This window comes from Coregonus lavaretus (assembly GCF_964263955.1).
Source record: "Coregonus lavaretus genome assembly, chromosome: 4".
Taxonomy (NCBI): domain Eukaryota; kingdom Metazoa; phylum Chordata; class Actinopteri; order Salmoniformes; family Salmonidae; genus Coregonus; species Coregonus lavaretus.
The window spans coordinates 52266829-52294680 of NC_139991.1; the positions used below are offsets into that span (position 1 = coordinate 52266829).

At 42.9% G+C, this 27852-nt stretch overlaps 1 protein-coding gene across 1 annotated transcript in view; it reads right to left on the reverse strand.

Moving 5' to 3' along the window:
- Nucleotides 1-25597, reverse strand: part of LOC311127460 (mediator of RNA polymerase II transcription subunit 13-like) — a 57499-nt gene extending 31902 nt beyond the window's left edge. Inside the window, exons 1-3 of the mRNA XM_084159295.1 lie at nucleotides 25090-25597; nucleotides 10221-10458; nucleotides 9712-9799 (exon numbers count right to left, since the gene is read on the reverse strand). Of these exons, the coding sequence (XP_084015421.1) occupies nucleotides 9712-9799; nucleotides 10221-10458; nucleotides 25090-25161 (398 nt within the window). The 5' untranslated portion in view covers nucleotides 25162-25597. The remainder of the gene's footprint in view (nucleotides 1-9711; nucleotides 9800-10220; nucleotides 10459-25089) is intronic.
- Between the last annotated feature and the right edge of the window lie 2255 nt (nucleotides 25598-27852).

Consider the following 27852-nt stretch of genomic DNA (forward strand, 5'->3'; position numbering starts at 1 on the left):
ATGACTTCTCGCTCAAAGTCCCATTGTGACATGTGTCAGGGAGCGACCTAGTTCACAATTCAGGCACAAACTCAGGGTATTATTCATACCTGTTCTGTTCAGTAGCTCCCCTCACAGTCACTGCTGTTTGAGTCAACCTCCAGGAACAAACATGGCCATGTTGTTAAATGTTGTGAGGGTTCCCTGTTCAGAGTACCCTGTCGCTTAATGCCCTAACATCACAGAAAACCAAAGAACAAGGGAGGAGGGGAAAGAAAGCCTGAAAGAACGCAAGCCTGAAAAGAGGAGAGAATGGAGGGCTGAAAGGGGTGAACGGCAGGCAGAGATGCCCGCACGGATGGATGCCAAGCAAAACGCATTGACACAGAAAAGCCAATACTTCATGAAGTAAGGCATGTATTCAAATCAGATTAAAGGGGCTAGTCTCTCGCTGGGATCCCCTCAGCTCAAGAGGAGTAACAAAATGGAGTAGTATATCTACTGGTGACTCAAGGGGTCTGCAGGTACTAAGGGGGTTGAGGAGTTGTTTAAACAAAGCAGAATATGCCAAGCTTATTGCTGTTGCCATAGTTTTAATGCTTTTATTACATACTCGGATATAATGTTTGAGACTAATAAAAATCAAGGTTTCTAAGGTCTAGGGGTTTAAGACAGTAACAATTGCAGGAGCTCTGTTGAAACGCAATGACACGGAATGTCAGTCATTGATCTGCATAATGACAAATGAAATTATTTATCACGAATAGATACAGAACTAAAAACAGATGTTCACAATGAAAAACCATAGGCCTTTCTCGCTCTCTCGCTCTCAAATTTGGTTTCAGTTTCATTTCTCTGTATAAACTAGCAAAGCACAAAGTGAACCATTTAAGTACATGTCATCGATATACAAATCAAGTTCTAGAAACAGGGCTGGAGATTGTACCACGAGAGTTCTCCACTGATGGACATTTGCCAAACAGTGGTCATTTTCCATAAGATATTGTATATGCTGAACATGTTTCTTTCCTGATCATACTGCAGCAGCAGGTCCAACTCTATCAGACCCTTCCTGGGGTTGACCCGTTACCCCTATTGGACTGTATCCTTGTTGACCTCTTTCATCCAACCTCCACCCCTTTTCACATCTCTAGTCATACCTTCACTAATGCTTTCCTAACAACACAACAACACTTCTCTGAAAACACTCTCCCACACAGACACCTTATCAGCCCCAGTCAGAAACCTGAACAGGATATCCTGCCAAAGCACAGACACACCATTCCCCGTTAAACATTCAATGTGCGTCCAGACAAGATCTGTTAACAGGGTTTAGGCTGAATATAATTTGTTTAGGGGCATCAAATCCCACCTTGGCTATGTGTGCACTGCGGGCAGGTAAAGTCCAGCCCACTATGACTAGGAGGGGGGAAAGCAACACTGTCTGGCATTTCACCTCTTTAATGCCTAGGTTTCCCAGCAGCTATAACATTCAACTGGCTCACAACTTGTAGATGGAAAGATAAAATAACTCATTGAGGGGAAGAAAGACAGAAAAGTGGAAAAGGAAGAGCCTAATGTTTTTCTTCCTCCCTCCATTTCTTCACTCTCTCTTTATATCGATCATTGATTTGCTCAAAGAGCTCTATTCAGCACATGATGTATGGGAGTGAGATCACTGAAACAATGGCTGTGTCTCAGACAGCAGGATAGGCAGAGAACGACGGGGGAGAAAATAACAGAACGGTAAGGGACGCATTTCAAGATGACACTTCTTTCTCTCTATAGCAGGGGTGTCAAACGTCCGGCCCACGGGCCGGATCAGGCCCGCAAACGGGTTTAATCGGGCCCGCGAGATGATTAAAAAAATAAGAATAATTGTAAAGTATAAAAATGCGCTGCAATTTTTCAATAAAATAAACTGCTGTTCCAATTGCGTCCACTGGATGGCGCAATAGCAATTGTGTTAAGCAAGCAAACTGTTTATACCGGGGCAGAGCAAGTAGGTCAAGCACGTGCAGCCAATGAGCTACTTTGTTTTGCCCGCGATATTTATTACGGCTTCTACTTTTAACATTATGTGCTTTGGCACCCTCATTGCCCCAATATGTCTCTGTCAAAAAAGAGAAAAGTGGACGCAGAGTGCAGAGTGTTCCAAGAAAAATGGTCATCCTATTTATTCACGGAATTGAATGGGAAAGCTGTATGTTTGGTGTGTTCAGAGCATGTTGCAGTGCTGAAAGAATATAACCTTCGTCGCCACTATGTGAGTCTTCATGCCGACAAATATGACAACTTTCAAGGACAGCGGAGATGAGAGAAGGTGAATGAACTGTTGGCGGGTCTGAAGAAACAGCAGTCTGTGTTTACTCACAGCCGAGACATCAGTGACGCTGCAGTGAAAGCTAGCTACCTCATTGCTAATGAAATCGCAGTGGCTTCAAAACCATTTAGTGAGGGTGAATTTGTAAAAACATGCATGATGAAGGCAGCGGAGATTGTGTGCCCTGAAAAGCGGCAGGCTTTTGCAAATATCAGCCTGACAAGAAACACAGTTGCAGACAGGATTTCCGATCTTTCAGTGGATTTGGACAGCCAGTTGAAGCAAAAAGTAAAGTCATTTATTGCGTTTTCGGTTGCAATTGATGAAAGCACGGACATTACAGATGTTGCACAACTGGCCATTTTCATCCGCGGAGTTGATGACACATTGACCGTCACCGAGGAGTTCGTGAAGTTGGTGCCGATGACAGATACAACGACAGCAGCTGATATTTTTACCGCACTCGTCGGCGCGCTGGACAGGGTCGGGGTGGACTGGTCCCGCGCTGTCAGCCTGGCTACAGATGGTGCGCCCTCAATGATCGGGAAAAAAGCAGGCGTTGTGACAAAGTTCAGAGAGAAAGTGCAATCTGCAAATGGAGGACGTGATTTTTTGACTTTTCACTGTATTTTGCACCAGGAGGCTTTGTGTTGCAAGTCATTAAAGATGGATAACGTCATGAAGGTGGTCATCCAAACTGTTAATTTCATCCGATCCAGAAGCCTGAATCACCGTCAGTTTGACAGCCTTCTCAGAGAGAAAGACCACATCTATGGCCTGCCATACCACACTGAGGTAAGATGGTTAAGCCGAGGTGCTGTGCTGAGGCGTTTCTTTGATTTACGAGAAGAAATTGAACAGTTCATGGAAGAAAAGGGCAAACCAGTGTTAGAATTTCATTCCGCAGAATGGATGCAGGACCTTGCATTTATGGTGGATGTTACAGAGCACCTGAATAACTTGAACAAACAGCTGCAAGGGCGCAACAAAGTTGTCACGCAGTATTATGACAGCATACGTTCTTTCAAGTTGAAGCTGTCATTGTGGGAGACGCAACTTGCCGGTGGTGATGCAGCTCACTTCCCCTGTCTGAAAAATGTGTGCGCGACCCAACATGTGGCAGACATGAAGCGGTTCAAAGATAAAATAACGGGACTGTTACGGGAGTTTGAGCAAAACGCTTTCAGATGTATGTTTATATGTTTTTATGTTGATGTGCTATTGTTTTTAATTGATTTTATTTTATTTGTATATTTAACCTATTCTTGACTCTGTGGTTCTTGCACTTGTTTGGGGAACAGGATTTCATTATTTTTATCTACATTTCTGCCTGAGAAATGACACCCTGATATAGTTCTGTGATCTGTGAAACAGTTCTGCTAATCACTGAGGCATTGTGTGTTTGTGTGTTCTTTGTCCTCAGAACTTTCAAATAACTTGAGGTGTTTTATGACTAATAGTGATGTTGTGCTTTTGGACACTGTCCTCAGGCTCCAGCTTTATGTTTATATGTTTTTATGTTGATGTGCTATTGTTTTTAATTGATTTTATTTTATTTGTATATTTAACCTATTCTTGACTCTGTGGTTCTTGCACTTGTTTGGGGAACAGGATTTCATTATTTTTATCTACATTTCTGCCTGAGAAATGACACCCTGATATAGTTCTGTGATCTGTGATATACTTCTGTGAATCACTGAGGCATTGTGTGTTTGTGTGTTCTTTGTCCTCAGAACTTTCAAATAACTTGAGGTGTTTTATGATTAATAGTGATGTTGTGCTTTTGGACACTGTCCTCAGGCTCCAGCTTTATGTTTATATGTTTTTATGTTGATGTGCTATTGTTTTTAATTGATTTTATTTTATTTGTATATTTAACCTATTCTTGACTCTGTGGTTCTTGCACTTGTTTGGGGAACAGGATTTCATTATTTTTATCTACATTTCTGCCTGAGAAATGACACCCTGATATAGTTCTGTGATCTGTGAAACAGTTCTGTTAATCACTGAGGCATTGTGTGTTTGTGTGTTCTTTTTCTTTAGAATTTTCAAATAAACTTGACGTGTTTTATGATTAATAGTGATGTTGTGCTTGTACTATTTTGGACACACTGTCCTCAGGCTCCAGCTTTATGTTGTATGTTGATCGTATTAAAACAAAGAAAACAATCTGAAGTTGTTGTTTTTAAGTTATATATACCATGATTTTTCCGGTCCGGCCCACTTGGGAATAGATTTTCCTCCATGTGGCCCCTGAGCTAAAATGAGTTTGACACCCCTGCTCTATAGACACATGAGAAGCGCCTGTACATCCCAACATACTGTATATGATCTCAATCTAAAATAATTATACCAACTTTAAAATCTAATCAAAGACACTAGCTGGGTAGATTTAAGTGAATATTTTTTCAACAATGAGAAATAACAGAAACCTTATCTTGTATTTATTTGTCCTTTATAAATACAGATGAAAAATCTATTTTCAAGGGAGACCAGGACGGCAGCAACAAAATAAAACTACTAGTAGAATCTTAGCCAGCACAGAAAAGTATAGCCATATAAAGATAAATATATAAATATAGCCATAATAATCATATGCACTAATGCCATTCTGGCTAGTGGTGCAAGTGGTGGGCAGTGGGCAGCAGTGGGCAGTAGTGGGCAGTAGTGGGCAGCAGTGGGCAGAAGTGGGCAGTAGTGGGCAGTAGTGGGCAGCAGTGGGCAGCAGTGGGCAGCAGTGGGCAGTAGTGGGCAGCAGTGGGCAGCAGTGGGCAGTAGTGGGCAGCAGTGGGTAGCAGTGGGCAGTAGTGGGCAGCAGTGGGCAGCAGTGGGCAGCAGTGGGCAGTAGTGGGCAGGACCTTGGTACAGTACAGACTGAACACAGGAGATTATGTGATCACAGTGAGACAGGACAGGTGGAGGCAGAGGTCAGCCTTCCTCCAGCACTCAAGTACACATTCAAATTTGGCATCGTTTATTTCAGAGAACAATTAACTGGGAACCTTATGACCTCTGGCTCACAGAAACTCCTGCCAATTACGGACACACACACACACACACACACACACACACAAGCACACACACACACACACACACAGCCCCTGTGGTTTCACAAAGCATGGCAGGCGGCTCTCTCCTGAGGTCCATAGCCCCTAGCCCCAGCGCTCTGCTCTGACAGAGGAGACGTTTCGGTCTGCTATCTGGCACGGGTTTCCATGCTGTTGTTGTGAATGAGAAGCCTCCAGCCGTCTCAGTTCTGTCCATTCCCTCTCTCTCTCTCTTTATTTCCTTATCACTGATTATTTTCTTAGAATTGTCAGTCTAATCCACTTGTTGTGCCCCATCCCATCCTACTGATAACAATCCTATTCTTTATCAACACCTTTCATGACCTACTTTCCATTTGCTGCTTTCTTCATTTGCTCTCATTACTGGTGGGCAAATACAAATAGACCAGGTAAGCCTGGAAGAAGTGTTTTAGTCAGATAATGAAAAGTGTAGTGTCTACTACAGTGTTTTTACAATTGAGATTAATTTTAGCATAAACATTTGGTTAAAGTTACAGTAGCCTAACTGTATTAATTAAATAATGTATTGAATGTTCTTTCCACATTCATGAATAAGCTGATGTGGCTCCTGATCCTGACATGATGAGGTGAATCCTTACGTTCCTCTCCCCCTCTCCGTTCACCTTGGCCACATGCTGTACAAGTGGAGGAGCAGGAGCAGCCCTGATTGGTGCTCAACGTCAACCATCAGGTCATAGTGCCCTTCAGCAGGCTGCCAGAGCCTCCAACACAGTGGAGCCCACCATGTTGTCATACTGTGTACCTTCCATAGACACTCACTCTTATCAAACTTCACCTTGAAAACTGATCTAGGATCATCTACACACCACTCTCCCATTGTCAACCATTATGAGCTAAACAATCTGACCCTGGCCCAGTGAAGGGGATCAGATATTACAATGTGAGTCCAAGGTATGGCAAAGCAGAGCCCACAGACAGGGCAAACTGGGTTATGGGAGTCATGACAACACTAAAATCAATAGTCCCACAATGAACACAAACAGTCCTAATCATCTAATAACCACAAAGTCAAATGTAATCATTACAGTAGCAGCACCGTAGGTTAAGATAGTCAGGGTGCTACGAGGTCTTGACCGTATGTTCGTGGACACAGAGTGACTCATTTCACAGTACGGCGCATCACAGCCTCTCAGGCTGCTCATGCATGACACAACCCACACGGTAGGGCACAGCACATACTGATAAAATCACTTCTCCTCCACAGGCAAAGGGCCGGAACTACTTCTGACTGCCACTTCACCACTATCCATTTCTAGATCAGATTACCCCCTCCCCACGCTTCCAAAAAAAAGAAAAAAGAAATAAGAGATTCTCATAAAGCAGTATTATTGAGATTGTGAAAATATAGGGTAATTCCACCAGGTCTTAGGACCCTGGGGAGGCTAATCACAGCTGTATGTATTGGGCATGATGTTTAAACACTCCACTGGTTCGACATTGAGCCAATGACAATGGCATACAGAGCCGGGGCTGAGAGAGAGCCTGAGACAGTGATACCTGAACACATTATCTTAATAATGACCTTAATTACCGTAATAATAATAGCCAATTTTTTATCCCTATAAAAACATTCAAATGCGGAGTAAGATTTGGTGCAAGCAGATTAATAAATATTATTTCACCTTATTCCCCATTATGTACTCCTTGAAGGGAAAATTGTGTAAATGTTGCAGCGGTATAACAGCATAGTACATCTGGCTCACAATGAGTATGTATCAGTCCTTAGTGCTCAGGGGGAGATGGCAGCTCTCTGCACACCACACAGTGACCATGGGCTAGGTCAGAGGACAATCCTTCTAGTGGCGGATTGCATAATCCGGATTAAACAGATAAATTATATTACTGGAGCTCTTTTGTCAATTACATGTTTTCTGAAAACCAGATATTCCATACAGAAAATACAAGTCATCAATAATGCCATTATCGTGAAATACAGTACATCATCAACCTGATTACCACTTTAAAAAATCTAAACGTAGACATACAGTATGCAATGGTATCACTGTAATTAATATTGCATAAAATTATTGCATAATATTGCATTTAAAAAAAAGGCAGCCAAGGAAATTGACATTATTTCATGACATCATCCTTAGCTACACCATATCTCCTCAACTTTAGCTACACCATATCTCCTCATCTTTAGCTACACCATATCTCCTCATCTTTAGCTACACCCTATCAAAACACAAGAGCTAAAAGGTTTTCCCCCCTCTAAAGCATTATCTCTGGTCCTGGGTTCCTGGTCTGAGGGCCTCTCCCTCCCAGAGACAGAGGGGTCCACAGCCAGCCCATTACAATGTTTTTGTCCTGCGCTCTATTCAGGTCCCTCGACCTTTGGCTCCCTGTGCCTCCCGGGCCAGCTGCACAGAAGTCCCTGTGTGGAGACATGCCAGAGAAAAATGCAGGAAGAATTGGAGGGGGGAGAAGAGGGGGAGAGGAGGTTAGAGGAGGGGAGAGGGGATGGTGGGGCAACCAGGGTCTGGAAACCCTTCATTTCAGAGCTGTGGAGGGATGAAGGGGAAAGCATGTTTGGTTTGTGAGTGACCGAGTGAGGGGGGACTGGATCTCTTGGCAATTGAGGCCACAGTATAGCAGTCCTACGTTCTGCACTGACCGTTCGTCACACACCTAAACCCTCTGCTTTATTTTCTCCCACGCTTCATCTGATAAGCAGGAAGCCCTGCCTTCCCTCCCTGCTCCCTGCCATAAAAAACACACACACACAGACACAGAGAGAGGACCCAGGCCTCCCATGCTGAGCGCATTCACTGTGCTGGTGGACTGCCTCTGCAGTAGTAGAGAAACATTAGCAGCGGTGAAATCTTACAGAGGTTATGCAATCAGCAGCAGCACCACAGTGTTTTCTCCTGCATACACTATTTTGGCCAATGACGAGAATCGATGAGTGTGGCCCAGTGGCGAGGAACGACAAGCCTGGAGATTAGTGGACTAACCCCATGCTGCCCTCCTCCTCCTCTCAGCATTCCCTCTCATTTCATGAAATGCATCAGACACGTAGATGCTGTTGTTTTACGTAATCTCCGGATCAGGCGTTGGGCCCAGCCTCAGAGAGAGAGAGAAAGAGAGAGAGAGAAAGAGAGAAAGAGAGAGAGAGAGAGAGAGAGAGAGAGAGAGAGAGCGAGAGAGAGAGAGCGAGAGCGAGAGAGAGAGAGAGAAGTCAATGCAGCCCAGAGAAACAGGGATATGACGACACCTCAGATACCAAAAGGGACACTACGATTGTTCTTCCAGTCCCCCCTCACACACTTGAACAGATTCCACATTTTAACTGCAAATTAATTAGCAAAGAATGAGTCTACCCCTTAATTAGCAATTCATTTCCCCACTTCTAAAGTGCTGTATTGTCTACTATTAATAAGGCTCACACAAGGCAAATATTGTAACAGAGGGTAGACGTGTGACATGTTGCAAAGAATATTATAATAATGTGATGCAGTGTGAATGTTTCTCTCTGTTGCTTTTGACGATTTTATAAACAATCCTCCTGAAACAACAGAACCTTTGTTTAATTAGGCATGTCAAGAGGGTCACAAGAAATTCTTATTAATAATCCAGATGCTCAGAAATATCAATAGCTGTAACTTTGCACATATTAATGCATTTCACTACTTTTCAAAGATGGACACATTTTCTGAAGTTTTGATCTACTGAAGCGTTGTCAATCAATATCTCTGGGATAATATGTATCTCAAAATAAACTCACTTCCTAGTGTTGAGATAGCCAACAACAATGGAAACAGTAGAGGTTACAAATCTGTGATTTCATTATATACAGTCTGTTTCCCACTACAGCAGGGAAAACATACACCCAAACAAGTTCAACAAATTCCTAAACAAGATCCAGCAACATTGATCCATACAAAAGCATCACCATTCATTCATGTCACCTTTCATAAGCAAACGAAGAGGAGAAAGAGGGATGATTCTTCTATCTGCTCCTGCCTTCTCATCACATCTCTAACTCTCCTCTACACCACCCTTTATCTTCTCCGTTCTACTACTTCTCTTCCTCTCTCTTCTATTCTCTTCTGCTTTCCTCTGTCCTCCTCTCCTCTACCTTCTCCCCGCTCTCTGCTATACTACCCAAACCTTTCCATAAACCAATGCTTCTCTCCTTCCTCTCGTTCCCTCTCTTCTCGCCCTCTTCCCCTGGCTTAGTCAATAAGCTAGTTCCCTGCTGCACGTGTGCAGCCAGATAATGCAAATGTTTCTATAAATAGAGGCGATAGTGCTGACAGTGGCACTCATTCAGGTGAGATATCTCTGAGTAATGCACACACACACACACAGACACACGAGGATCCGAACAACGGCAAGACAAATCCACTTAGGGAGTCTGTTACTGTGTTCTTCATCACAGACACTCTCCTGAGCCAGCACAATGCTTCACAACACAACACAACACAGTACAACATCACACCACACAAACCAATGCTACACAACACACAACACACAATACTAAACATAAAATCTCTCGTGGACAGATTCTGTCTCAATTTCTAAAACGTATAGACCCAGAAGTTTATCACACAGCTGACCAAATTACGCAAGATTTTACTTCTGGGTTAAGACTGCTAAACATAACGCCCCTTTTCCCCCAAAGCACAGCCCTGGACGTATGCATGAGCACTAAAGAGCCTAATTAACCTTCACCCTCAAGGTCCACAACAGGTAAACCTGTAGGGTAGCCTAATGGGGGGGTGGGGGTATAGAAAGAGGAGCAAGGGAGGAAAGAAGAAGGGGGTAGAAGATGAGCATATGAATGTGCAGCGGCTCTCGGCGGCTCTCAGCAGCGGCGGGCTCACCTTCCAGCTCGTGATGGATGACGTCAGAGAGGCTGGGCTCGTCGCCCCACCAAAAGATCCACAGCTCCTTGGCGTCAGGCTTGACTTTGCGGCGCCACACACACAGGAGGTTGGCCTGCACGCAGCGCATGAAGCTGCGCAGCACCGGGTCGTCCTGGGCTGGCGCCGAGATCACCGGCCCGTACTCGCCCCCGCCACGGAAGCTGTAGCACCGCCATTTGATGCCCGTCAGCTCTGCCTGGAGCAGAAGAAGAGAAAGAGTGTGCTATTATTATTTCTGTATAATGTAATCATTTTGTATTATCATAATTAGTATCAATAAAGTTCATTAAATTACAATACACAAAGAGAGACAGAGAGCGTGTTATTATATCTGTATACTGTAATCATTTTTGTATTATCGTAATTAGTATCAATAAAGTTGGTTGAATTGTCATTGAGTGGTGGTTTACTGTAATGAAAGAGAAGAGTGGCCTCAATATGACATAACCACAAACTAATACACTAGGATTGATCCCACTATAAATTAAAATTTTCACCTCAATGACTATGCCCTCTAAACATTATTGAAAATGTTTAGCATTGAACGACATTGACATGATAAGTTCATTATAAGACCATATTATGTCCTTGTAATCTGAGACAACTGAGGTCATGTCTGAAGCACTGTTCGTAGCTCTTTCCCGTCAAATAAAGTTGTATACAATGTTAAGTGATTAATGAGCTGCTACATTATGTTAAATATACTGTAACCTAGAGCTCTATGGCATTCCTGCTAACAGGGTTCTGATTTCTGCCTTGCTACTAGGCAGTGCAGTATCGGTTCTATTCATATGAATCATATTACCTTCACCATAGCCGTTGTAAAAATGAATATACTGTATAGTATGACACTGAATAGGCATGTGTGAGAAAGAGAGAAACGGAGAGAGGGAGGGAGAGATTAAGAGAGAGCAACAGAGAAAAAGAAAGGAAGACAAGGAGCGAGAGAAGAAGGGGGAGAAATTGTGTCAGGGTCAATCACTGGAGCACAGTCAGTGTCTTACATCTTCTCAATTTCATTTGATGGAATGGAACGCATTTATGTTGCCTATCAGAGGGCTGGGGGAGCGAGGCAGTCGACAACCTTGTCAAATAGGACGTTTGTTCAATCTATTGATGAGCAGTAAAAAGGACAACCCCACTGCACCAGAGAGAGGGATCTTTAAACAGATGCGAAGACACACCAAGGACACAGAGGATATATTTTCTCAGACAGAAAAACAGTCTGGCCGGGGTGAAATATTGCCGTCATGTGTACAGAGTCTGTCATTTCACTTCTGTGGGTTTTATTTATATACAATAAACAACGGGCCGTTGATCCACATTAGGAAATTATGGTTGAAAACCGTTATGTCTCTCTCCACAAAAGACATACATTTTGCTTCTGAATGCAACTCAATATCACAGAGTCTTCAAATTAGGCTCTAGTGTCGGTGTCTATGAAGAAAAAGGCTGAGAATGAACATCTCACAAAGGCTGCGTTCAATACCCACTGAGGCAGATTTGGCAGGATAAGGGAGACCTCTCAGAGAGTCACGCTGCCTAGGCTCCTCTCCTGTGTTCAGCCAGCTGTGAGGGCCTAGCTTGGCATGCGTTCCTGGCTGGCACCATGCCACCCCTCGCCAACTTTCAGAAAATAATACTGTCTGTCCCATTGGAGCTTTATGGAAGAACAGGCTACATGGAAACACGCAGCAAAAGAGGGCACCTTGCTGGAAAAATAGATCTCAATGTGCTTATGTGGTTGGAAAGATGGGGTGGAGGGTCCCAGCTTTAAAGAAGGGTGTGTGTGTGTGTGTGTGTGTGTGTGTGTGTGTGTGTGTGTGTGTGTGTGTGTGTGTGTGTGTGATTGTCTGTCTGTAGTCTGTACAGTATAACATACAAGTGTTTTTGGTGGAACAGCCCCTGTGAAAAATATGCCTCGTAATTACAAAGCCACTCTTCCATAATGACAGAGTATGTGTAATCTGAGATATAAACATTGGCACGTCGATAATCTGTACTAAAAATAGGCCCGGCGGAGGTCAAGGATGTGCTTCTCCCAAAGCAAAGGAGCAGACATCCACCATCCGCTGGAGTCACTCTCTGTGAATGTGAAAACCTTAGACACAGAATCTGACAGGGGTCACTTCTAAACCTGAAACAGGTTCACTGGGAGGCCATGTAGGGTATCTGTATGGCTGAGACTGCACTATACCCCCCCTAGCATCACTAAGGTAGCTGGACTCTGTAGCTACATTTCAAATGACCGTTTCTATTACCCCCATGACCCCATTGAACCCTGATGGAAAGTAGCACAGTAGGGGAGAGTGGGGTTAGTTGAGCCAAATGGGTCAATTGAGACACCCTGGTTTCTAGGAAACCATACACAAAATGTGCTGTATCATGTGACCAAATATTTAGGAAGTGTTCATCATTTCATGGAGTGTGTGAAGGAAGAAACCACATAAAAAAGTGGCAAGCAAGTTAGGTCCCAGAAAAGTATTTTCACCAAGTCAAATGAATGTATTGTGTTAGAGGTTTCATGATGCTTGTATCTGAACCAAAGTAAATCATTTAAAGATTGTTCTATACATCAGTTGAAGTCTCTATAAGCTTCAATATGAGGTCCTAAACCTAGCATGAACGTGCATCCTTATAGCTGTGTGGTCTAATATAGTCCAAATGTTTGCCTTGGGGTTAGTTGAGCCAATGGCCATGGGGTTAGTTGAGCCAATGGCTGAGCCAATGGCAAGTTGAGCAAATTGAAGTGTTTTCTTCCCAGGCATAATGCAAGGCATTATTGCTGGGATATGAGGTAAGTGTTTAAAAAAAGTACAAAGTGTTTGTTAGGTGTTAAGCCTGTGTTAAAAGATGCTTAAAATGATTAAAATACAAAAAAGTGATTGTGATTGTGTTGAATTGTGTTTGGGAAATAAAGATAGAAATGGTTTGAAAAAGGTTGTGTTAATATTTCATTCAGTAAAGAAATGTGTAGGCGGCTATACTGACCCATACCAGGGGTACGTTTTGCCAAGAGACAACTTTTTTTGGACAAGCTATGTTTTCAAAACTGTAATTTTTCCATGAATTCTGATTATTTCCAGGGAAACTCAACATCCTGAAATATACGTAGATATCTTTGTTAGAAAGAATACTATATTTCCCTTGACGGAGTTATGCTGAATGTAAAAATAAAAAAAACTCTCAACTTACCCCACTCTCCCCTACCTCACACACTCACACACACGCACATACACACACGTATACTGAGTATACCAAACATTAGGTACACCTTCCTAATATTGAGTTGGGGCATGGACTCTAGAAGGTGTCAAAAGTGTTATACAGGGATGCTGGCCCATGTTCACTCCAATGCTTCCCACATTCTTGATACACACGGGAAACCGTTGAGCGTGAAAAACCCAGCAGCGTTGTAGTTCTTGACACAAACTGGTGCACCTGGCGCCTACTACCATACCCTGTTCAAAGGCACTTAAATATTTTGTCGTGCCCATTCACCCTATGAATGGCACACATACACAATCCATGTCTTAATTGTCTCAAGGCTTAAAAATCCTCTTTAACCTGTCTCCTCCCCTTCATCTACACTGATTGAAGTGGATTTAACAAGTGACATCAATAAGGGGTCATAGCTTTCACCTGCATTCACCTGGTCAGTCTACGTCATGGCTCCCGAGTGGCGCAGCGGTCTAAGGCACTGCATCTCAGTGCTTGAGGTGTCACTACAGACCCCCTGGTTCGATTCCAGGCTGTATCACAACCGGCCGTGATTGGGAGTCCCATAGGGCGGTGCACAATTGGCCCAGCGTCGTCTGAGTTTGGCCGGTGTAGGCTGTCATTGTAAATAAGAATTTGTTCTTAACTGACTTGCCTAGTTAAATAAATGGAAAGAGTAGGTGTTCTTAATGTTTTGTATACTCAGTGTATACATACACCAGAGCTGTGATGCAGACTAAGAGTGTTTAAAAGCAATGCCTCGCATCCGAAGGCCCAATTTCTGGTTGACGGTCGGCAAGAGTAATTGTATCCAATGATAACAGGCGTGATGTGATAATGAGGTGTGTGTTTGCAGGCCCAGGGCAGGTTTCTGTGCAGCCTGGGAGCCAAGGAGCAGCTGCTCTATCTACCGCTAGCCTAAAAGGCCAGAAACTACTCCCAGTTGACCATAGGCACAGATCTAGGATCAGCTGAAATCAACTAACCCTGTAGGGGCCAACCTACTGTAGTCTATACTACAGGTCATTTGTGAACTACGGGTGAGTTCCAGTTACCCATAGGCACAGATCTAGGATCAGCTTAACCTCTCCAAATCCTGGCCTTTACTAATAGTGGGAAAATGCCAAACTGACCTTAGATCAGTGTCTAGGGACAACCTCATCCTACATTGAGTCACGCCCAGTCATGACAACACAGACAGAGATAGTGAGAGGGCCAGTGCCATTTTATCCCTCATAATACGAGGGAACATAAATCACTCACAACACGTGAAAACAACTAGAGTTTCTTTCACTCCACTGCCAGTCAGTTAGATTTTGTTTTTACTATGGCTAATAAAAACAACACTGTTTCAAGCACCTTGTTTACTGGCCCTCGGTTCTCTCATCTCTGAATGAACACAATGCCAAAAACAGGGTTTTCCTTCAGTCACAGAAAGAATCCGGAGGTCTGACCTTCCTCTGATCTCCATTATCTCACTTTTCTCTTCTCTTGCACTCAATCTCTCGCTTATCTGTGTGGCTGTCTACTGTATTATTACACCCTGTGATTGACAACAGCAACAAGTGAGAAGCGCGATCTCTCCCCGGTCTGTAGAGAAGAAGAGATAATCTAACTGTGAGCTTTCATTGGATCTATGTGTTAGTATACAGACAGGTGACTGACTACACTACAGTATCTGTGTTCAGGTATCAACCAATACAATATCCTGCAAAAGGGTCAAACAGAAAACACTCGACATCTGGTTGTAATCAAACGCATATGGGAGTCAAAGCATCTCCTCTGGTGAACCTTTGGCACACACATAGCTGGAATTGCAAGTTGCGGCCAGAGTCAGACACATAACTTAGTGAGGATAAAAGTCAGGCACATCCAATACAGGCACACTTCTATAATGTAGTAAGACACTGTAGATGTTACATGCAGAGCCTCAGCAAACCAGCACATCTCAGTAAGGTGATAGTGCACCTACTGTAAACAGCCTTAACACACAACCCAATAGAAAACCCATAGACTCTAAACAGGAGACACATAACAACAGGGAAACCCCCATAATATAGTTTACAAGGTTTCTGCACAGACAGGAAAGCACAGTTGACTCAGTCTTCACCTTTGAGGTCAGTGGCTTGTGGAGTGAGAAAACATTCACCTTATTGTCCTGCCTTAACAACTTGGGGTGTTGGGGGAGAGCTTCACAAGTAGTAGTGAATGGATTGTTTGTATTTTACCTCCATGCCGCAAATGCAATTTTCCCTCCAGACTGACACACACACAGAGACACACACACACGTGAGCGCAAGGTGCTGCAAAAGCAAGATCGTAATTGAATTTGGGAGAAAAAAGGAGGTCAAATAAATAAATAATAATAATTGGAACAAATAGACAAATAGACAGTGCATTGACACACAAGGTCATGCATGACAACACAGCCAGAGACATGACTGTATAGAGGGCATAGCACTTCCTTCTAGGATTGGGCGGCATCCAGATTTTCAAATCGTCATACCATCCTTCTCTCACACCGGGATTTACGGTATTATCGGCTTAGTACACAACGGGGTGCCAAAAAAATCAAAAAATCCCATTGGGCGTCTATTACCAGAATGCTAACAAGTAATTAGCACAAGTAATAGCACATTTCCATGGAGGCTGCTAGCTAAATATGCTAATGAGCACAAACGAAAATAAACAAATTGCAAAGACAGGCAATCTAGCTCATAAAGTTATACATATATAGGTAGGAGCTACCGAATGTCATTTTTGGTGAGGACATTTACAAGCGAACGGGAATGAGAGACATTGTGCAAATTATCAAAGTTTTGACGCATGCAGTACTGCCTCTCCAGCAGCATGTCTACACACTGTGTCTGTGTGGAGTCTGGAGTCACTAGGGCAACGGGCTTGCCTGCTTGGAGAAGAGGGTGGACGAGCAGATGGCCGAGAACTGAGAAGAGAACAAACGCAAGGAAATCAAGAAAACAGTGGCAGCTGTACAAATAACTCATCCAAAGGGCTTTGACTTCTCAAAAACGGCAGAAAGCTAACACAATATGATGCCCTGTCACCTTATTAATACAGCCACTTACTTAGATAGCAATTAAAGGGGTCGTATTAATGCAGAATTCTGTGTTTTTCACACAGGAAAAAAAGATAAAACACATAAGCTGGTAGAGCACGGCGCTTGTAACGCCAAGGTAGTGGGTTCGATCCCCGGGACCACCCATACACAAAAATGTATGCACGCACGACTGTAAGTCGCTTTGGATAAAAGCGTCTGCTAAATGGCATATTATTATTATTATTATTATAAGAAATATCTTGCTGCGTTTTGTAAACGCAGATCTAAAATGCTTCTTATTGTAATTTCTGCTCGGCATCAGACTAATTTTGTGCTTCAGTTGCACTTCTAAACTCGGATAAGAATTCACGAACAGGCATTCAATCAGCAGACAGCGCTCCAACTGATGTGTAGCTTATTTTCTCCAGTACTATGGTGAAATGCAAGATTAACTTTAAGCAAAACATTAGGAAATGTAGCTGGCTACATTCTTTCTATGATAGGCCTAAACATTAGAAATATGATGGTAATGCACAGTTTTTGCTAAAAATATATTGCTTTTTCATTGTAAGTTCATTTACTTGTGTGGCTGCCAGCCAAATAGCGTTGCACTTCTGTTGTCATCTGATGAAAATGAAGCTATTTTCCGCCGAATGTGTTGAACTAATGTATTTTCTGTGAAGGAAAACTATAGTTGCACGCCCCTGATCACTCTATTGAAGCAAAAAATCACTGTTGACTTTCAATATAAAACGTGACCCCTGTCAATACACAGCTGGACACACCTGCTCCCGCTTTCTCCTGTTGTGCTATTTACAAACAAACATGTGACTGGCTCAACTGTGCTGGGTAAGTAAGCTTCATAATGTAAAATAATGTGACAGGTGAAATAAGAACGCAATCTGCTTTATCTCCCAACGCATTGCACAAGTTGACTGCAGGTATTTACAAAAATTAAAATGTATTGAAAAACTTCAAATAAATAGTTTCAGCGGTATTGACGGTATTGAAAAAACCTCCCGTGGCTATTTCAAAATCCCCCGGTATATGGTATATACTGTATACCGCCCAAACCTACTTCCTTCCTTCCCGTTACACGACAAACAACATTGCTAGGGCACTCAAGTGTTTCTTTACACACGCCAACCCGCAGTTAGCCATTCATAAAAAGCAGCCCTGCCTTTTGTAAGCAGCGACAGAAACATAAAGCACAGAGTAGTCTGGAGTTCTCAAGGAGCCCAGAGGACTTCACCGTACACTATGACTTACTATCAACACACAATGCTATCTTTTCCATCTGAATGTTAAGTTCAGTTTAGCAAACAGCTTGAGTTTCTAAAAACTCACTTACTCACTATCAAAGCCTTTAAGTCTTTAAGAATGTGGGTCACTTGAACAGGTGGGTCTCCTCACCAGTTAGGAGATGGGAACCTGGTATCAAAGCGTCTCATGCTGAATGATAAGAGAGTGGAACAGAGATGCCACTCTGGGATTCTTGTAGCAATGTAAGAGCAATAGTGTTGGACAGAGGAGAGCACTTTAGGCAATGAAGAGACAGCTTATATCAGCAGCTTTACCTATCACGGCTTCTGTGAAACCCTTTCTGTCAGGGTGGCATTTTCAGCCAGTCAAATATCTGAAGACACTTGACATGCTGCCAATATTTGGGGTTTGTTCAACAGGCGGTACTGTAGACATGACTCACATATCATCCCAAAAGCCTCTACAGCAACATGAGTCAAATCCATTTAGCTCAAATTCAAAAAATCTTCTGAAATTCAAGTCATAAATAGATTTCACATTAATTGAAAAATGTTTATTATTTTTATTAAATTATTGCTCAGCTCCTGAACTGATTAGAATTGGAAACTGAAATAACCTCTACCCTTTGCTGTTAAGAACCAGCCTGTTCTATATTAGCCCAGTGTTGAAAAATGTAACTACTATGAAAACCAGAAATAACCTATTTTCCACATGGGGCAGGGTGGGTGGCACTGGAAGTGCTGAGAGCCTATACGTACCAGTCTGACTGACTTAGAGAAATCAGAACAGGCTAGATCCCCCTTCTTCAGTTAGCCCATTGAAATCAAATTAACCCATATTACTTCCTGCTTTTCCCCCTCTGGCCTTTTACAATGCACAAGGAGCTCTGCACATAACAGTATAGCAGAGGGGACCAGAGAGGGACACAAAAGCACCAAAACAGGTGCAGGAAATGGCCTCTGGGGCTCTCGGAACTAAACAGGTGCTTTTATTCTACCCTCTGCCGGCACCTCTACAAGGCCCTACAAAGGAAGGGCCGTCTTTATCGTGTGTCTGTTGTAGGATCTGGCCCTGGGAGGCAGGCAAGCCAAGTCACCTAATTAGAGCTGCAACCCTCCCCGGGGCAGAGTGACGGATGCGCCTGCCAATCAGCTGTGGCTCAAACTGCGGAGAGCTACAATGAACCTCTGATTTCTCACCTGATGCCAGGGGAGGGGGGCGGGACATGACAAGGGGGAAGACCAATGAAGAAGGGTGTTTGGTGATTGTTGTGACAGACAACGCTGACAAGATCCCACTCCAATGGCAAACAAAGACATGGAGTCATGCCATTGGGTTTTCTCTTAAATGGAGGACCAACCTAAAACAGTGGCCCTGCTTAACGTGAATTATTAATGGGCAAATAAATAAACCAGTCCCTCCATTACCAGCAGCGTGTCTCCAGTGCAACTTAATTAACTGTGACAGACCCAAAGAAATTCACCAGGAAAAAAGAGGGAAGTAAAAACAGTTGCTAGGCAACATACAACATCCGTAAGACTTTGGCAACTTATTCAATTTTCGAGATTCTGTCTCCAGGGTTACGGTGGAAAGATAACATTTCAAGCAGTTTAGGGGTCTTTTCTTACAAAGGAATGTAATTATCCATCTCTCCCCTCCCCTCCTCCCTCTCCCTCTCCAGTAATACCTCCATTGTCTGCAACCATGCACCTGGAATTCACAGACCCTGATTGGAATAAAAATAATTACTATATCCAGCATATAATGCATGTCAGGAAAGCCCCTGACTTACCAGAAGCAACACATTCATATCCAACTACAAGATCAGTCTGAAGATTATGACTGTGCGTTTGTTATGAACAATTTGACATTATGCAGATTTACTGACACTAGAAGGAGGCAGCAGAAACGTTTAAAACAATTTAATTGGACAAATGCAAAATAAATGTCTGACATATGATATAAATAATTGGATTTAGCTATGTAATTAAAAGTGAATTAAAATGTAATGACTTCTGAACAAAAGTCCATGCATTTAACATGACTTGCTTCATTACTCTAAGTAAAGTCAATCTCAGGTAGAACAGCAGAAGCAGACAGCAGTAACCCTCTTCTCTCTGTCTGCAGTGCTGGCAGTACAGAACCCTGCAGCAACTTTACCCTGACACCAAGTGGGAGTGACAGCATGGAGAGTCCTTCAAGAGAAGAATCAGAGAAGTGACTGCACTGACTGACTGCCTTGACTTCCAGTCTCTCACATCTTAACACAGCCTAACATGACCTTAAAGTACCACTCCTATTCACTCAGGGCTGCTTCTCTTACAGATATAGTAGCTTGTCTTGTTCATAACGCAACATCTTGGTGGTTGGCATGGTTGACTATATTGACATAAACATGTCTCCACATCATATTGGAAATCTCATCCCTTGTGTTTGCCAGGGCTGAGATTGAAAAGGTGCAAATGTTCATTACCATGTGAAAAGGCCGGATGTCTGCTAATTAATGATGAGAGCACACTTGTGGCAGTAGCACGGCGCAAATCAATGCCCTGCAATGGTTATCAAATCGACAATCTGGGCCTAGAGTGTTTGTTAACGAGAGTGCACGGCTGATTCATTGGGGATAATTTTTCAATAAAACATGACCGCATCCTGATTAGAATTCACTAACGCACAACAACAAGTATTTAGCTTAGCTACTCTATTCCAGACACTCTTTTGCTTTAACCAGCCTTTAACTTGAGTATAACTGTTATTGAATCTCAGCCAACTACTATATCGGCTAAGCTGTCAGACGAACAGAAAACATACAAGCTGAGAGAGATAGCTCCTTTAAAAGGAAAAGCTCTCGCTATCAAGATCGTTGGGTCAATTATGGTAATTACAAAGGGCTTTTCAGTGCTGCAGTAACAAAGACCACAACGTCTGTATGACGTCTCTAGAGCATCTATGGATGACACCTAATCCTCTCACAATCAAAGTGTGTTTATATCGAAACAAGGAATCTTTAAAACACAGTGTCAAGTTCACATATGAGAAATCACAATATGGAAATTATGATAACATATTTACAAAAGTTAGCGTTATGGTGGAAAAACCGAGTGGTGAAATTCAATTAAGTCGTGTGAAAAAGAGTGTGAGGGAAAACTCAAAAGTGTCACTCGAACAGTTAGAGTCCCTGTAATGGAGATAAGGCGGCAGCCCTGAATGAGGAGAGTCACAATGCTAGACATCCCCTCAGTAGCAGCCACGGCAGCGGCCTTGCTACTGCTCATTCCTGCCAATTCCCCTTTCCCACTCTCCCTTCTGTCGCCCTGAATGCAGGAACACCAGAGGGCTAAGAATAGCACACAGCTGGCACTGCAGGACTTACATATTTCACACTCAAGCCACAGTGCTCCAAAATATCTCCCTCCAACCCCATCCCATGCCGTCCCCATCTCCGTCCCCATCCCTGTCCCACTCCAGGACCAGGACGGCTCCCTGTCCCTTCTCTTTTAGCCGTACTTCACCTCTCTGGCAGGGCCGAGACAGGTCCCGCTCAGACAAGATCCATGGCTCACCACCCAGGATTTATATCAAGGGATTGGTAGCAAAGAGAGGCCTCTTTCTCTGCCCTACCCTCCCTCAATCATTGTGCCTCGCCCACTTGGGAAGCGACAAGGCTCGTTAATAGATCGATTTGTAGTGGAGTAATTTATTGGGCTGAGGTGGGGAGATGTGTGTGTGTGTGTGAAAGAGCGGGAAAGAGAGAGAGAGAGAGTATATTGTGGGGTGGGGTAAAGTGGGTCTGTTGAGCTCAGGATGTTATCCCCGAAGGATGATATAGGGGGACAAGCCCCTACTGAGTTGAGCCCTGTTGCGATGACAGGGATCCCCATGATGCAGTGACAGTGGGAGATTAGCTAGCTCCACAAACAGCCTCTCCAGGTGAGACCTGCACTAACTGTCACTACGCTAGCAGGGAGACCAGCCAAGGAGGGTTGGAGGAGGTTGTGTTTTGGCTACTAGAGCCCTGAGAGATGGAGAGCTATTGCTGGCCAGATGGAGAAAGACCACAGGGCATTCGACTAGAGATCTAGAGTTGGCGTCACAGAATTCCTGGCTGGATGCTCTTTTAGTCCTTAAAGGACAAAGTCCCGGTTGAGCATGTAGTAGTAATCCTTTAACATTTGAATACTGGCCACTATCATAGCTCCTTATGAGCAGGGCCACTAAGTAACTTAAATATAGTGGGTCCTCCTGTTCAATTGTATTACCCAGCCCATTCCTTATTTTATTCCCCTCTCTCTCCATCTTTCGCAGTTGGTTATTATTATTCATGCATGGAGCTCTATTGGAATACAGTTTGTCTAATGAGCACCTCTTATCTGATCACATTATAACTCCACTTGACGACACTTAATTACCAGTGTTTCACTCCCCGCAGCCCTGTCTGTGGGACAGGAAGACTCTTTTAACTAAAGCAAGAGAATCCAACCTCTTTGTACACGCGTACATGTCCCTGTGTGTATGTCCTAGTGTGTTTGGGAATATGTTTATGAGCATAATATGATAGGTTGTTGTGTGTTTTTGCAAGCTTGTCTCTGTGTTTGCTTCCCCCTGTGTGTGTGTGTTAGGTTGTATGTGTGTGCACATGCTGTGCACTCCTTGCATTTCATATTTCAGCAGTGACTCGGGCATGAGTCATTGTAAAGAACCTGCCCAGCCTACAGAGTCACGGTCATGCTCTCTCTCTCTTTCTCTCTCTCTTTCTCTCTCTCTCTTTCTCTCTCTCAAATGGGCCGAGGCTAGTGCTCAGGAAATGCACATCACACATAATACTTTCCTAAAACGAAAACAGATTCCCCTGCTCCGCTCACTCTCTCACTCTCTCACTCTCAAACTGCTTTTTTCCAGCAATAGAAAGAAAGACACATTATTCTGCTTCAAACTAGACTGCTTCACTTCTTTCATCCCTCTTTCTTATGCTCCTGGCTTCCCAGTTCATTTCTTCTCTGAGATCTCAGCTGTTTCTGTCCTACCAGCTATTAATGATGCTGAGATTAATGTGAAAGAGAGGTGTCTAGCGGTTGGGCCAGTAACCGAAAGGTTGCTTGTTTGAATGCCCGAACCAACTAGGTGAAAAATCTGTCAATGTGCCCTTGAGCAAGGCACCTAACCCTAATTGCTTCTGTAAGTCGATCTGGATAAGAGTGTCAGCTAAATGACTAAAACGTAAATGTGAAATGTCTTACAGTGCAATCAAAATAGGCTGACAGTAATCTGTTTTTAATAAAGATATGCTGCCTAGTCCTATACTTGTTAGGTTTTCTATTGACGTGATAACATGTAGTAAATAATTCAGACAAGGTTACTGCACAGTGGAATTCTGTTCAACAGGCTGTCAGAAAAGGGCTTTCGCTGGTAAAGCACCCTAAGACCGAGGTGTGAAAATATATAAGCATAACTTATCTACAGAAAACAGTCACACAAGTTACAAATATGATTGTACACAATAGCCATAATATAAGTATTAGTAGCAATATATCTCTCTCCCTCATTAACAAGACACTGGTTTGTCATTCGTGTTCATCTGACTGTGACTATCTAACAGCCATCACAGTGACTAACTGAACAACAAGCGGATGAAGCTCTTCTCTCTCACCTTTCTAAAGCTGTTTACACAGACAGAGAGCATGTAGCCTTGCCAGCCCTCTGCACAGCATGATAATGGAGGGGGGAGTCTTTTGGAGGGAAAACATAGTGCTTAGAAAGTTGACGAAAACATAATCACTGTTTTACTCTGTTTCCACAGCTGCGCTGAGAGAGAGCGAGCCTGACAGGGGAGCTCTGTTGACTACACTAAAAGCACTGAGATTTGTTCGGATTAAAATTCATGTATACCAACAGAGAGCAGTAAATCAATCAGGAGGGCTTTTCTGAATTTGCACGGCATGGGATAAATCTCCCGCAAAGGTTTCCCTCCTCTCCACCCACACTCGCTGGCTGAATTGGTGGAATGGCTCACCTGCTGCCGCAAACCCTCACAAACCACACTGAGAGCTTGACTGTAAACAGTGTAGTGTCAGAGGCACACTGCTGCTATAGTTGAACATGACTACCAGCATCATAACCTAAAACGCCCCCAGGACCCCTTATTGTTGTTGTGGCTCCTGACCCCATGCCCAAGCTCAATCCAATCCACATGCCTTTCCACTTCAGTGCATGCAGTAGTAGTGCAATGCAGTTAACTCAGTGAGTGCAAGGTCCCCCTCAGTGAAAAACAATGTTGAGGAACATTTGGGATATGGAGGATTGGGACAGCCTCGAGGCAATAGCAGAAAACTTTGAATTCCACTAATGCATGTAAGATGAAAGGTTTGTTTGGTGATCTGAGCAAAAGTTAATATATTCTTCCAAAAATGACTTTGAAAGTGGGCATTCTGTTGTTAACTTGAGAGGTGCTACTGTCTGGCTGACATGTTCATGTTTCCTTTCTAGTATGGAACACATGACTTCACCTCCACTTTGAGCAGGGGGTTAAGGGTTTAATGAACTGTTTTTGGATGCCTCTCATTTCACATTTATCCAGATATAATAATTGCCCTTCTGTGTCATAACCTGCTACTGTTGACTGCTGTGTTGTGTTTGAGCAGTAGCCTATGCATTGCTACAATTACACAATTATTTGCAGAAGATCAAGAAATGCCTCACATTTTTCCTCCAACTCAAAAAATCCTTGAGAGGCTACAGTGGAAATGCTCTTTCCAAATCAGTTGTTGAAAAGTGCAGTCAAAGGGAAAGTGTTCCAGATTTGAGAGTACATCTTAATAAGCTTATTCTTCATTATTCGGTCTGTCTTGATTTTTAAGTAGGCCTATGTCTACTAGTTCAATGTGTCTTTACACATTGTCATATCACTATGCTGCCTTTGATGTTGGCTAAGAAGAAAAAAAGCAATAGTGACATAATTTGGATAATTTAAAATATATGACAGGCCTACAAATTAGTGTGACATGAACAATAAACTGGCAATATTACTATTTTTATGAGGCTGTATATATTTGAACAGGCTACAAAACAATGTGGTGTTAAAGCCTCTGAATGATTATCTACTATCATAACACGCTTAGTGATAAAATATGGTAGTTTTCCCGGCCCAGTAGCTCGAGTTAATGATTGGCTAATAACGGCACCGACAATTGGTTCCCCTTTGTACCGCGAGTGCAGATCTAAGCGTGCTTACTACGGTCTCACGCCTCGTTCGTGTGTCTTTATGTGCACCCATTATTTGTTTTACTGTACCAGAGAGAAGAGGTTGGAGTGGCAGTCTTCAAGGCTTGCCCCGTTAGCCACCCAATTCGCTGCTGTAGTCATAATCGTCCGCCGATCGGGTCGTCAGTACTGGGCATGTCGAAATCCTTGATCGGTATCAAGACCGAGCAGTGGTGGCAAATCGGTTCCCTCACAAGTATGCCACGCCACCGCCAAAACACGGGTAATTGTCTAGCAGATCAATGGCTAACCTAAAGTAGCCCAAATATTTGGTCAACTGTCATAAAAATAACCCGGTTGAACAGAGGGCGTGTTCAAAGAAAGAATTATAATTGTATCAATAACCCCCTTTGATTGTATAGCCTACCAAAACGAATGGTTTGTTTTTGTACATCCAAGTGTGTTCTCAGATCAGAACATTGTTACAGTCTAGCTCAGTCGATCCAAACCTGATCATTGTAAAACGCAGAAAGCATGTAGGCTAGGCTAAAATGTATCCGTGTCTTAATCCATGGAGAGAAATGTCCATCCGTTTCCATGCCAGTCTTTCCGATGATACTTTAATTATTAAATAATAGTGTAATCCATGCGAAGTAGATCTATTATTTTCTTCCAGAGCGCAAAAATCCATCAAAATGCGTGGTTAGTCCGAGAACTTCTTATAGAAAAACACTGGAGTTTATTACGCGTTTATTATCCCCTAAATGGACCGTTTAGGTGTCGAAGACCAGTCTGTTGCAAATTGCATGCAAGAAATCTGAATTCGATTCCGTCAACCCCCACAAGGCAAGCTGATGCACCAGTTGTGATAGTTTTCGAGAATTGCATGAGCTATTAATAGCTTTCGTTCTTAACACCACGGTTCCCCTCACAATGTAGCCTACCACATACAACAGGCAACTGTGAACAGGAATGTTTAATCCTTGTTTCACTTTGCAAATAACATCAGACTGCAGACAAGCGAGGCTAAAAAATAAAGCTTGCTCTTTCGTCGGGTGGACGGCAAGGGAGTAAATGGTCTTGCAACCAAAAAGGCTATTAAATGTGTCAATGTTAAACGTTTTCGTATTCTTCAAACGAAAAAAAAAATGCTCGGTCCAAAAGCAGGAAAACCACAGCAGCAGACCGAGCAAAAAAAAAAATCCTTCCTTCCTTTCTGTTTTATATCATTACGAAATGTCCTCCCATTCTCCCAGCAATTAGACCTTAAAATATTTGTTTAGCTTGAAATAACAGTAACTGCAATAATGTATCTAAGAAAACGTTGACAATCCAGCAATGGTGACAATCCTTGTCTGACGTTATGATTATCAAATAAATGTTTCACGCTGGTCAGAGGAGTCCAGTCTCGTTATCTCCTTTAAAAAAACATCATACAAATTTTTAAAACGTGTTCCCTCTTAAGGCAAGATTTATGATTGATTAAAAAATATATATTAAAACGTCGATTATATGCGATGTTTCTCATCAAGGAATTCAGAAGCAACGAATCCCTTTCCAGGCATTGTTTATGTCTCAGTCAGTGTATTTTCTGTAATATTCGTAAGTAAGCGTATGTGTGTAGGCTATGTATAAATATGTGTGGCTCTCACTCTGTGTGTGTATGTGAGCGTGCTGAGTGCTTACGCGAACAGCCGCTAGCAGCCTCGCGCACTATCTGCCAGCCCACCACGCATAGCAATGTAATGGCGGCCGGCAGGATACGAGAGACTCGCTTTCCCATTTGGCCAAGTAGAGTTCTCACGTGATCAAAGCAAAGGATTACAGCACTGTTTAGAATCTTTGATACAGGCTTTGATGCGACGCTAGAGGCGCCAGTGGCTCTCACTGACAATCAGCTGTCATCGAAGCACATCACACATCATCTCCCTAACTGTTACAGTGTAGGCTATTCATATGAGTGTTGCATTGTTAAATTGTTTCACCTAACAGTAGAACTGTTGCAATAAATGTATCAGTGGAATTATTACCAGGCCTACATATGTTATTATTACATCACGGTTGCATTTCCTTCATTGTTAAATGGTAATAGACTGTTGAATTATGATTATTACATAATGTAACCAGTCACAGTAGATCATATCTACAGTGTCCCCGGGGCCAGGGGATGTCATAATCAATGAGAGGAAGTCAGAATCAATGACATCCATGAGAGTGACACAGTAAGTGTCACTACACCTTGTCATCTTTGCAACTATTTTATTGGTACACAATGCAACATTGTTACACTGTAGCAATATGACATCACAGTGTAACAATAATGAAGTGACAATGTAATAGTCAGTGTAACAACCACACAATGCTTCTTTCTGAGGTTGTGCACCGAGGTGAATTGTGCAATGACAGCAAAGGCATTGTGATGTGAACATACAAAATATTGACAACATATTTAGTCCAATAAATCAATAAACTATCAGTCATTGTGTGAAGTCTGTTGCATTTTCCCCCATGCGATTGTCAATTAAATTAATATAAATGTTAACCATACTCACAGTCAGAAATCCTACTCAGTGTTCAGTTTAATAGAGTAGGCCTAGGTCCATGCATTCTGTCCACTATACTACACAACTAATACTCCTTTATGATTATTTTGACCCAATCAATATTATTAGCCATGCAAGCCTGAAAGAGAAAAACTATAGTATACACTGAGTAAACTAAACATTAGGAATACCTTCCTTTGTTTTGCCCACCGAACAGCCTCAATTCGTCGGGGCATGGACTCTACAAGGTGTCGAAAGTGTTCCACAGGGATGCTGGGCCATGTTGACTACAATGCTTCCCACAGTTGTG